We start from the raw sequence: 13,554 nt of genomic DNA on the forward strand, positions 1-13,554 counted from the left end.
AATACGGTAATTTCAAAAAGCTAAACATCTTACTACTACAACCTCTACAAGGACTGTTTTCATACCTGCCTTCCTAATCTAGGGAAGAGGGCTTTGTGGTCATAACATTAAGACATACCTATAACAACGTGTAAGATAAAGGATGAATCTGAGAGCACTGGGAGGATGAGTCACAGATAAATCAAAACAACCTCTACAAGCTTCTACTTCTTTTTCGTCATCTGACCCCTGTATGTATTTACGGATTTAATAAGACAGGCAGAATACAAATATCTTCCCCTGAGAAGGTTAAATCAAGTATTTAGAATTCATAAACTATTTATTATTAAGAATAGGAATTATTTAGATCAATCCTGTCTGAAACATTAGCATGAAGTAGGGTTACCTCTTACAGAAGGCAAAGCCATAAAGAAGTAGCATCGTCATTTTAAAAACAGAAATTGAAAGAGATTCTTACCTATTAAATAACAGCTGCAAAAGGCCCGACGTATTACCAAGTACACGTAAGTTATCATACGTAATATTCATTTTTTGAAGCATTTCACAAAATCCAGTTAGAAAAATAGGTGGGTTATCTAATTCTTCACACCACTGCAGTGAATAAAGCAGTTCTGCAACTAAAAGAAGAGACAGCACTAAATTATCAAAAGTATTTTGTGAACAAACCCTTCAATTATTTTCACTTCTCCACCTTGTTTTCTAACACTGTTGTGCCCACTCATCTCAAAACACCTATGAACTGATTTTTCAAATCTGCTTTGAGATGTTCAAGGATAATGAAAACTGAGAATATTTGTCTGATACAAAATACCACCCTTTTCCCAAATTTTACTTGGTCTCTTTTCTGATTAGTTAAGAATGTGACAAGAACCTAAGTTACTAGAGATACTGAAAGAATCTTCCTACCATTTTGGCACTATTGGTAAAAAGTTCCAGACAGGAAAAACAACTAAGGGACCCAAGACCTGAGGTGAGAAGGTCATGGCAAATGGGAGAAATGGGAGACAGTATGATACAGTAAAAGAACATGAGGCCTCAATTACAGATTGGGGTGGATTCAAATCTGCATCTCTCTCTCAAGCTATATAAATAGTTATCAATTAGGATACTACAAACTACCTCACAGGACTGCTGTGATAATTAAATGGCCAAGTATCTATCATGAAGCCTGGCATATCATAGGTTTCTAATACACAGTCACAACTCCCTTTTATAAAGCCATGTATAGATTTTGGAGTCAGAAGCATTGCGACCTGGTTCAAAATCTAATCCTACACTTACCAGCTAAGCAGCTCTAATCAAGTCATGGTAACAAAAACAACAATAATATCTGACTAATGAGCTCGGAAAAATTAAAGAAATAATATTGCCAGTTTGTAATTAGTAACACAAAAAATTATTACTCTACTTACTAGTTTTGGATTTGCACAGATTCACTCTGTGAGCAATGTTAAACTACAGGCTTATTTCCTTTCCCTTAACTAAATGTGAAGGTGGCTGCCCAAAAGAGGTGTTTCAACTTTCTTCCACAGAGCATATATTCCCCCTTCTAGTAACTGTGTTACAGTTGAGGGCTTACAAACAAGACTGATACAGGGTTTCTGCAAATTCTCTACCTTTAATACCATCTTGTAAAAGTCACTCCACCACCTATAATTCTAAACCATTTGTTGAAACAGGGAAATCTGCTGAGGCCCTAAGTCCTCTTAGGGTTCAACATTTGAACATCCACTTGCCAGAAAAAAAATTAGAGCCTGATGAAATACAAAAGTATTCAAAACCATTGGAATCAAAACCACATGGTATTTGTATAAAAGCAGACACACACAGATCAATGGAACAGAACTAGAGAACCCAGAAATAAATCCACATATTTGCAGCCAACTGACAAAGTCTTCAACAAAAATGCCAAGAACATATATTGGGGAAAGGACATCCTCTTCAAGAAATTGTGCTAGGAAAACTCAATATTCATATGTAGAAAAGTGAAAATAGACCTCTATCTCTCACCATCTAAAAAGATCAACTCAAAATGGATTAGAGACTTAAACATAAGAACTGAAACTATATAAAACAACTAGAAAGCATCGAGGAATGCTATAGGACATTGGTCTAGGCAAATATTTTTATGGCTAAGACTTCAAAAGCGAAGGCAACAAAAACAGGCAAATAGGACTATATTAAACTAAAAGCTTTCTGCACAGCAAAAGAAACAATCAACAAAGTGAAGAGACAATCTGTAGAATGGGAGAAAATATCTGCAAACTATTTATCCAACAAGGGGCTAAAATAAGGAATATATAAGGAACTCAACTCAACGGCAAGAAAGGAAAAAAAAAATCCCATGCTCAATATTAGTAATCATCAGGGAAATGTAAATCAAAACCTCAGTTAGAATGCCTCTTGTCAAAAAGGTAAGAAATAAGCTGGGCATGGTGGCACTGCCTGTAATCGCAGCACTTTGGGAGGCTGAGGCAAGAGGATTGCTTGAGCCCAGGATAAAGACCAGTCTGGGCAACATAGTAACACCCCATCTCTAAAAAAAAAAGACAAAAAATAACAAATGCTGGCAAGAATGCAGAGAAACAGGAACTTATATACTGTTGGTAGAAATGCAAATTAGTAAAGCCATTTTGGAAAACGATATGGAAGTGTTTCAAAAAACTAAAAATAGAACTATCACACAATCCAGCAATCCCATTATTTAGAAAATCAGTATATCAAAGGTATATCTGCACCCCCATATTTGCTGCAGCACTATTCACAATAGCTGAGATATGAAATCAACCTAAGTGTCCATCAATGAATGAATGGATACATAAAATGCGGTACGTATGCACAATGGAATACTATTCAGCCATTAAAAAAAGAATGAGGCTGGGCACGGTAGCTCACTTCTATAATCCCAGCACTTTGGGAGGCTGAGACGGGCGGATCATGAGGTCAGGAGTTTAAGACCAGCCTGACCAACATAGTGAAACCCCATGTCTACTAAAAATACAAAAATTAGCCGGGCATGGTGGCGTGCGCCTGTAGTCCCATCTACTCGGGAGGTTGAGGCAGGAGAATCACTTGAACCTGGGAAGCAGAGGTTGTGGTGAGCTGAGATCACGCCACAGCACTCCAGCCTGGGCAACAGAGCAAGACTCTGTCTCAAAAAAAAAAAAAAAGAATGAAATACTGTCATTTGCAGCAACATGGATGAAACTGGACATCATCATGCTAAATGAAATAAACCATGCACGGAAAGACAAACATCACATGTTCTAATTTGTATATGGGAGCTAAAAAAGTGGATCTCATGAAGATAGAGTAGTAAAGTAGACTGATGGTTACCCTGAGAAGGGTCAGGGAGAGCAGGGGATGAAGAGAGGTCGGTGAATGGGTACCAAAATACAGTTAGAGAGAAGATATAAGACCTAGTATTCAATAACACGGTAGGATGACCATAGTTAACAATGATTTATATTTCAAAATAACTAGAAGATTTGAAATGTTCTCAACACAAAGAAATGACAAATGTTTGAGGTGATGGATATCCTACTTAGCCTGATTTGATCACTACACATTCTATGTATATATCAAAATATCACATGTACCCCATAAATATGTAAAATTATCAGGTAACAATTTTTTTTTTAATCAACAGAAAATTCTGAATCCTTGATAAAACACCAAAGCCTCACCCATTTTCTTTAGGGTATGTGCCACAGGATCTGTTTATATTGATGTCATGACAGCCTGAGTAGCTAACACCAAATTATGATCCACAGTTAACAAGATTATAGCAAGATTCCAATATATTTGTATCTAATTTGCAATTTCACATTCACCACTTAAGTAACTTCAAGGTTCTTATCATTAAAATAGGAAAAAGAAAGCTGAAGATTCTTGAATTAAAGATTTAAATTGCAGTACAATCAAGATTATTTCAAAATTATATTCATTCATGTATTATGTTATATGTAAATACTCATATATACTTACTTATTTTCTCAAGCTCATTATTTTCTAAGACTGTTTCCTTTCTCAGTGCAATTAAGATCATTTTGCTCAATAATGCTGAAGTACACAAATGGCTGGGAAGTGTCTTTATGTCCTGTTCCTTAAAATCTGTTTTGAAACATTCATAATTCAAACTCAATCTTCCCTCTAAAAGAGGTCTATGTAACCACTGTGAAAAGAATACGTTATATACAAAATTATTTATTATGTAAGCAATTGAGACTGAACAAAAATGAAGTTGTGAGACTATTTATTACCAAAACCACAGAAACCTAGAAGTTTGTTTTCTTTTACAGGAAATTATCAACATGTGTATTTCTTTAAGACTCCTTATGTACAGAACTAGGTCTTAAGTCTTTGTACTATGGCCACTGCCACTGTCAAATGGTGTCTTACAAAAACCAAACATCCAGTATATGAGCATACAAAGACATCAAAGCAAAGCAAAATATTCATTTTATTTATGTTTTTCTTCCCCAAAATAAAATTATTCAAGCTTGCATGAAATCCAAACTTCAGAATGAGATATGTACTCTTCAATTTCAAAAATACCTGCATAGGAAGAGACTGCCTCATCTTTTCCCATTCACTGTCGTTTGGCATTACACTTCCAATATAAACTCCCATAAGATAAGAATCTTCACTCTCTAGAAGTGTATTTAGTAAATCATCAACAGCAGACAAGAGGACTTGGAGACTAAAAATAATGCAGAGAACTTAACTGTTGTAGTTACGCTATGACTAGTTTGAATACCCCAATACATATTAAATACCCTATAATAGCTCACCTGAACAAAAAGAAATGATGAAAATAAAAAGAGGTAAGTGATGTTCCTGCACCGATGACACACCAACATAACACAGTCAAACTGGGGAGGTAATCCAATATTTATCATTTGAAATCTAGTGTTGCTTCCTATCTATCTCAGAATGTAGAGGACCTGACCTATTTCAGACCAGGTATTTCAGAAATATAGCTACCTTATGAAATGCAGCACTATTTTACCTAAACCCAATATCCTCTAAATGCATTCTCTCTTCTCCTTTATTACATGGATTTAGGTATGAGATGTAAAATATACTTGCAATTCAACATCTTAAAACACTGCCTACCTGTCCCCCAAAAATAAATAACCAGGAACAATCAGTATATATGGTGACCATGAGAGGCTACAATGCACACCAGCCTATGACAAAGGATAGTATCACCATCACTTTACTGTCTATAAGTTATGAGTCCAGAAGGTATGTTATAGCAAATTATCCTTCCATTAACTGGCAGTTTAAATGGATGGTCATTGAAACAAAATGGTTTTGGAAAAATTTGTTTGGATCTTTTCATAAGAGTCCTATAGATTTGTTACCTAACAAGTCACTTTTCACTTCTGTTTTTTTTAAGAGATGGCATCTCACTATGTTGCTCAGGCTGGTCTTGAACTCCTGGAGGTCTCAACTGATCCTCCCACCTCAGCCTACTGAGTAGCTGGGATTATAGGGACGAGCCCTACAAGTCATTTTTCATAGGCATTCACACTGATCATGGAATCTAATTTAAGGACACTGTTCAAGTATAAAAGAGACACTGAAACCAAGCTCAAAAAAGGTTACCTGTTGATATCCAAAGATGAAGCCTGAACTTGGTTCTTCAGCCACAGAGCAGACAAATGTAGGAAGGTACTCTCTTTATATGAACTGTCAGTTTGATGAACCAATAAATTTACACCAGAGAGCCAAGTATTTTTCAGTTTACAGATAAGAAAATCTAAAATCAAGATGTCAACAGGAATTTGTAATCTCACTGAATTAACTCTAATCAGCACAAAATGTTTGAAACAACTCTACAGATCTGAGATTTTTTAAAATACCATTTAAAAAAGACAAATTTTAAATTGCCCTTCAAAATTCAATTGCCAAACAAAGCAAGTGCCATAAACATGCAATCATACAAGCTAGCGCGTATCATATAAATGTAAAGTGGTAAGATTTTTAAAGTTACATTTTTTATGCTTGAACTTATTTACAAGAGTTGTCCTTTTGGAGACATTTAAAAAAAAAAATTATTACACCTTTTCCAAATACAGAAGTTAGTATTTAAGAAAGGGTTGGTAGCCAATGATGGGCAGAAAAAAAAGAAAGAGAGAGAGAAAGAGGAAGGAAGAAGGAAAGAAAAAAAGAAAGGAAAGAATGAAGGGTCGGAGGAGGAGAGCTCTCTATAGATAGTATTTTTTTATGTTCCTTTCACAAATAAGTCTGAATTAGCATATAAGGCAAGAATATAGTCCTTAAAAAGATAATCTCAATTCTATTTTGATATACACCAAAGATTGAATGTTTTTACTATAATAAAAGGATATTTTTATCCCCTTTTTACAAATGAGGAAACTAAGACATCAAGAAATTAAGGAACATGCCAGAACTGCTGAATGGACTAAGATTCTACCTAACCAATTATGGCTCATTCCAAATTTCTCTGAATATCAAGTGAAGATCTTTAGAAATAACATCTACGTACATCTTTAACTTGCTTTCTCAAGCTGAAAGTGTTTACGACTGTAGCCCTTTACCCAAAATGCTTTAAACTTTCAAACACATTATGATTCAATTAATAAAGCCTGGGCACTTACACTCACTATGAAGGTCAGAGCCGGAGATTCCCAACAAAACATTTGAGCAGTAGGCTATTACCTGGCAAATGTGTTTTTTCTTTGCTCTGAGCACATAACTGAAAGAGAGTTAATAATAAATCTTCAGATGATGGCATTAGCAAGCATCCTTTCGCTGAGCTGAAATAGTTATAGGCCACATCACAGATAAAAGACACTGATGAGTCACTACTTTCAGCTTCTGATAATTTCTTTGTTTTGAATAAAGTTTCATGAAGTTTAACAATGATTCTTTCAACATATATGTCTCCAATCAAGTAATCTAGAGAAAAAAAGGTTCAAACAGACAAAAAATAAAAATATTAATGTGTATTTTTAAATATCTTACTTTGGATTAATAATTCTATGGGTCTTTCCTGGATTTTAAAATGGTGTTTATGTATTAGACAAAATTTTATCAACAAATCAACACATTCTCTCACACATAAAGGCCCTCAGGTAAAAAAAGGCAGTTTTAAATTAAGTAGAAAACAGAAATGGTCTACACAGTTAGGGTGAGCAAGTTTGCTACACTGAAAACGCTTTAAGCCATGAGTCAACTTCATATGAGTTAAAAAAAAAAAAAAGTTTAGGATATAGAACTAAAAATATTAAATATCTTCCAAGTCATGGTATGAAGATTAATAAACAATTAGGGTGCTTACAATATTAAGATATGTAAATGAGCTGGGCGCAGCGGCTCACGCCTGTAATCCCAGCACTTTGGGAGGCTGAGGCAGACAGATCACCTGAGGTGAGGAGTTCGAGACCAGCCTGGCCAACACAGCGAAACCCCGTCTCTACTAAAAATATAAAATTTAGCCAGGCATGGTGGCATGCACCTGTAGTCCCAACTACTTGGGAAGCTGAGGCACAAGAATCACTTGAACCCAGATGTTGTAAGCCAAGATCACACCACTGCACTCCAGCCTAGATGACAAAGGGAGACTCAGTCTCAAAAAAAAAAAAAAAAAAAAAGAAAAAAAAAATTTGAATGAATAAGTCCTGTTATTTTCAACCAATAACACGTAAGCTGAGCCCCATGGAATCCCCCACAAAGGTGAAATGGATTATTCCCCATTAGAAAACAAAAGCCATATTTGTCCTACCATTTTTAACATGTTGGGATAATACCAAGCTTAGAAGAGTCCATCTTTCTGAGAAGTGAGATTCTGAAGATACCCTGGATTCCAAGTCCTCATTACAAAGACAATCTGCCAAGTTGACCAATTTCTCACCAAGGATATCGCCTTTGAGCCAAGGAGTTACTAAAGCATGTTTATCTGAACTAGAACACGCCTAAAACCATAAAATTAAAGCAAAGATTAACAGCAAGATCAAATACTCTCTGTCCAAAATATTACTTGTACCATATTACTATCTCTTCGTTATCATGGATCCAATTCTATCCCCCCTCCTCCTCCTCCTGAAGTTCTAGGAAGACTGGTATCCTCCCTGTTCCCCACTAAGCCTGGATGATGTTCATTTCCATGCTTTGCTATGCTACCTTCCCAGCCATAAATATTCCCCCACCCCCTTTTTTTTTTTAACTTAAATCCCATCCATTCTTTGAAAATCAGTACAAATCCCACCTACTTTATGGAGTCTCCCCATCCACTCCAGCCCACAATGATCACTGCTTTTCTCTGAATTTCTAAAGCACTTACTGGATTGTATAATTATTTAAATGTTTCATCTGTGTATATCTTGTCTTTCCAATGAGATTGTAAGTTCCTTGAGAGTAGAGACTGTCTTAAACTTCTTTGATACCTGCTATCAACACTGTAGATATGTTCAATGAATAATGAATAAACTTTGAAGATAGATTTATAAATGCTCTATAAATTTTTGTTCATTAATTTTGCTAAAATTAAAGAACAATTAATGTATAATAATGGTAAATTACTTCAATATGAACAATGGGATTTATTTCCCCAAATTCTCTGATATAGAGTTACTAGGGCCAGATATCTGACAGCAACTTATTTTCATGAGGTGGGGAAGCAAGAAAAAAAAAACTGTAAATCCACCCCTAAAGCATGCTGATCCATGTTCCCAGAGCTTCTTTTGCTTTAAGGGCTGAGAAGTAAGGAATTTGCAACTTGGTTCATTTCAAAGCAATCTGGAAGAAAAAAAAAAATCCAAGTGCAGATTGGGAAGTGCTTGGAAAACTTTATCCTTTTATTTAAAAATTGTAGGTAACCAGAGCTTATATTTTAGTCCAAGCTTTATCACTAACTAGCCTATGACCTTGGACAAATCTTTTAATCAACGTGGGCCTATCTCCTAATTTGAAAGTTGGAAAGATTAACTTAGAAAAACTCTAAGGTCCTTTTCTGGTTCCAAAACTCAAATCTGTTTTTTAATTGATGGTTTTTTAAAAAGATGACTTTAAGACCAGCCTGACCAACCAACACAGTGAAACCTTGTCTCTACTAAAAATTCAAAAATTAGCTGGGCATGGTGGCAGGTGCCTATAATCCCAGCTACTCGGGAGGCTGAGGCAGCAGAATCACTTGAACCCGGGAGGCAGAAGTTGCAGTGAGCCGAGATGTTGCAATTGCACTCCAGCCTGCTGGGCAACACAGTGAGCCTCTGTCTCAAAAAAAAAAAAAAAAAGATGATTTTAAGACTCTGCTCATAAAGTATTAAGGTTCCATAAAACAAGAAAAACTACTTTAGAGTTTAGATGGCTGTGATACCTGCTTTACCAGTGTAGTTTGCCAAGTAAAACCAATCTATTCTGCAGAATCCTGGTAAACAAAATAAACTTCTGAATAAAATGCCTCTCGAGTTAGCAAGATAAGAAATTCAACATAATGTACAGGCATACCTCATTTTATTGGGCTTAATATTTATTGCACTTTGGAAATGCTGCAATTTTAAAAATTGAAGATTTGTGGCAACTCTGCATTGAGCAAGTTTATTGGCACCATTTTACAACAATATATGCTCATTTTGTGTTTCTGTGTCACATTTTGGTAATTCTCACAATATTTCAAACTTTTTCATTATTATGTCTGTTATAGTGATCTGCAATCAGTGACTTTTGATGTTACGATTGTAATGTTTGGGGGTGCCACAAACCATTGCCATATAAGAGGGCAAACTTAGTCAACAAATATTGTGTGTGTGTTCTGACTGCCCCGCTGACCGACCATTCCCTAATCTCTCTTCTCTGTCCTTAGGCCTCCCTATTCCCTTAGATACAACAATGCTGAAATTGGGCCAATTAATAACACTACAATGGCCTCTAAATGTTCAAGTGGAAGGAAGAGTCACACATCTCTCACTTTAAATCAAAAGCTGGAAATGATGAAGCTTAGCAAGGAAGGCATGTTGAAAGCCAAGAGAGGTGGAAAACTAGGCCTCTTGTGCCAAACAGCCAAGTTGTGAATGCAAAGGAAAAGTTATTGAAGGAAATTAAAAGTGCCACTCCTGTGAGCCCAAGAGTAATAGAAAGTGACACAGACTTACTGCTGATATGGACAAAGTTTTAGTGGTCCAGAAAGAAGATCAAACGAGCCACAACATTCCGTTAAGCCAAAACTGAATCCAGAGCAAGGCCCTAATTCTCTTTAATTCTATGAAGGCTGAGAGGTGAGGAAGCTGCACAAGAAAAGACTGATGCTAGCAAAGGGTGGTTCATGAGGTTTAAAAGAAGAAACCATCTCCACAATACAAAAGTACAAGGTGAAGCAGCAAGTGCTGATGTAGAAGCTGCAGCATGTTATACAGAAGATCTAGCTAAGATCAATAATGAAGGTGGCTACACTAAACAGATTTTCAGTGGAGGTAAAACAGTCACATATTAGAAGAAGATGCCATCTAAGACTCTCATAGGTAGCAAGAAGTCAATGCCTGGCTTCCAAGTTTCAAAGGACTGGCTGACTCTCGTTAGGGGCTAATATAGCTGGTAACTTTAAGTTGAAGCCAATGCTCATTTCTCATTTTAAAAATCCTAGGGTTCTTAACCTTATGCTAAATCTACTTTGCCTGTGCTCTATAAGCGGAATAACAAGGACTAAATTACAGCACGTTTATAGCGTGGTTTATTGAATATCTTAAGCCCACTGTTGGAAAAACGAAGGAAAAAAAGAAAAAAAATGCCTTTCTAAATATTACTACTCATTGACAATGCACCTGGGTAACCCAAGACCTCTGATGGAGATGTACAAGGAAATTAATGTTGTTTTCATGCCTGCTAACACAACATCCATTCTGCAGCCCATGAATCAGAGTAATTTTAACTTTCAAGTCTTAATATTTAAGAAATACATTTCATTAAGCTATAGCAGCCATAGACAGTGATTCCTCTGATGGATCTGGGCAAAATCCATTGAAAACCTTCTGGAAAAAACTCACCATTTTAGATGCCATTAAGACATTCATGAACCACGAGAAAAGGCTAAAATAGCAACATTAATAGGAGTTGAGAAGTTGATTCCAACCCTCATGGATGACTTTGAGAGGTTCAAGACTTTAGTGTAGGAAGTAACTGCAGATGTGGAGGAAAGAGGCAAAGAACTAGAATGAGACAGGAAGCCTCAAGATGTGACTGAAATGCTGCAATCTCATAATAAAATGTGGATGGATGAGGAGTTCCTTCTTACGGATAAGAAAGTGGTTTCTTGAGGTGGAATCTACTCCTGGTGAAATGCCATGAACATTGTTGACATGACCACAAATGATTTAGAATATTACATAAACTTAGATGATACAGCAGTGGCAGGGTTTGAAATGATTGACTCCAATTTTGAAAGAAGTTCTTCTTTGGGTAAAATGCTATCAAACAGCATCATATGCTACAGAGAAATCTTTCATGAAAGGAAGAGTCAATCAATGCAGCAAACTGCACTGTTGCCCTTATTTTAAGAAATTGTCACAGCCACTCCAGCCTTCAGATACCACCACCCTGGTCAGTCAGCAGCCATGAACATCGAGGCAAGACTCTCCATCAGCAAAATGATTACAACTCGCTGAAGGCTCAGATGATCATTAGCACTGTTTAGCAATAAAGTAATTTTAAATTAAGATATGTACATTGGTTTTCAGATATGATGTTATTGCACACTTAATAGACTATAGTGTACACATAACTTTTATATGCACTGGCAATCCAAAATACTTGTGTAACTTGCTTTATTGCTGTGGTCTGGAACTGAACTTACGATGTCTCTGAGATATGCCAGTATGAACATATCTAATGAAAGAAGCTGCCTAGCTGTAAGGAGATGAGGAGGCTAGTGAGTCATGGAAGCGCAGGCAGCAAACACTGGCTAGGAACTTCCAATCACTGCTCAGGAAGAGGATTTTCTTCCACACAGATGTGAGTATTTGCACTTCATGGCAGGTACATTCCTAAGTTGGAAATGGATACATTAGTCTACTCTTATCAAATTATTTGCACCCCCTGCTCTGAATCAAGGCTTATCAAGGAGCTTTCTGATAATTTAGCTCTTCATGTAACTTGGCTACAGGGAGAGAAGGCACCAGGTAAACTAAGGCAAATAGTGTGCCTGATAAGTCATATTCCTCATTGAAAAATAATAAATATTCTGTATTTATTTTGTAAAAATAAAACTATGGGGAAAGTGGGGAGTTACTGTTTAATGGATACAGGGTTTCAGTTTTGCAAGATGAATTAAGTTATGGAAACTGCACAACGATGTAAATATACTTGATGCTACTGAACTGTACATTTAGAAACGGTTAAGATGGCAAATTTCATGCTATGTGTTTACTACAATTTAAAAAATAGAAAAAAACTTGCAAATTCAAGAGTTAGCTATGAAAACAGAAAAATAATTTGAAAATGCTTTAAAAAGGAGTAAGAATTTCAGGTAGCTAGTCATAACATCACTACAGTTGGAAAAGTGTTAGTTATAACATTTACATCCTCATTAGGAAAGAATACTTAAGCCGTTTTGAAAATTTGTAAATTGTTTATGTTCTTTCATTTCTTTTCATTATTCTTACCACTAATTTTCTTAGTCAGTGGCAATCATACATAGTGTTCCAGAGTAGAGAAAACTTAATTTTCTCATGTGTTCTACCCAAAGCTAGAACCACCAATCCATTTCTGCAGTAGAAAAAGTAACTAGGATAAGAGCAGAAAGTTGTAGCTTTAATTAAAAGATAAAAAAATGTTTAAATCTGCCTTTGTTACCTTCTAGGAAAGAAACACTGGATTTTCCAGAGCCTGTTCATTTTTCCCTAATATTACTAACCAGAAAAATACTACTACAGGAAAGGAAAAGAACAAATATCTTCCCACATTATAGGAAGAAAGTTACAATAATGAGGAAGTTCTCTAACACAGAACCTGACTATCTGACCATATTTATTGTGTGAATAGGACTATGGTTATAATATTTCTATTCCCATAAATACAAAAAAAAAAGAAAAAAAATCCCTAAGATACCTTTTCAATAATCTTAAGAAGAGAATTCCATTTCAAGTCCACCTGAAAAAAAAAAAAGAGTTAGAAACAATCTGCTAGAACAACTTTTTGTTTGAGATGGGGTTTTGCTATGTTGCCCAGGCTAGTCTAGAACTCATGGGCTCAAGCCAATGTCTCACCTCAACCTCCTGAGTAGCTGGGACCACATGCATGCGCCAACATGCCCAGCTAAAACTTTTAAAAAGTAAATGAAGTACCCATGTAACCAATACAAAACTAAAATGTACTTATCCAACTTTTTAAATGTACAGATTAAAAGAATTCACCTTTTAATTACAAGTATTTGTCACCCTGGTACTGCTGAACATCTACCCAGCAGCCCTAGATACTTCCCAAATCATGATCAAGAATATATTGCTTGTCCTAAAATTGACACTCACAGTGAAGAAACAACCAGACAACAATATGCAGGCTCATTCTACTCATCTATTATTAAAATAGTTT

At 35.9% G+C, this 13,554-nt stretch overlaps 1 protein-coding gene across 2 annotated transcripts in view; it reads right to left on the reverse strand.

The window, feature by feature from the left end:
* LTN1 (listerin E3 ubiquitin protein ligase 1) overlaps nucleotides 1-13,554 on the reverse strand; it is a 64,509-nt gene that overhangs the window by 24,610 nt on the left and 26,345 nt on the right. For both annotated transcript variants that reach the window (XM_054468957.2, XM_063659827.1), the window contains 7 exons: nucleotides 13,072-13,113; nucleotides 7,757-7,946; nucleotides 6,691-6,930; nucleotides 5,614-5,767; nucleotides 4,558-4,702; nucleotides 3,988-4,174; nucleotides 458-617 (listed from right to left, as the gene is read on the reverse strand). In XM_054468957.2, coding sequence (XP_054324932.2) covers nucleotides 458-617; nucleotides 3,988-4,174; nucleotides 4,558-4,702; nucleotides 5,614-5,767; nucleotides 6,691-6,930; nucleotides 7,757-7,946; nucleotides 13,072-13,113 — 1,118 coding nt within the window. The remainder of the gene's footprint in view (nucleotides 1-457; nucleotides 618-3,987; nucleotides 4,175-4,557; nucleotides 4,703-5,613; nucleotides 5,768-6,690; nucleotides 6,931-7,756; nucleotides 7,947-13,071; nucleotides 13,114-13,554) is intronic.

Source organism: Pongo pygmaeus, chromosome 22 (assembly GCF_028885625.2).
Source record: "Pongo pygmaeus isolate AG05252 chromosome 22, NHGRI_mPonPyg2-v2.0_pri, whole genome shotgun sequence".
NCBI lineage: Eukaryota > Metazoa > Chordata > Mammalia > Primates > Hominidae > Pongo > Pongo pygmaeus.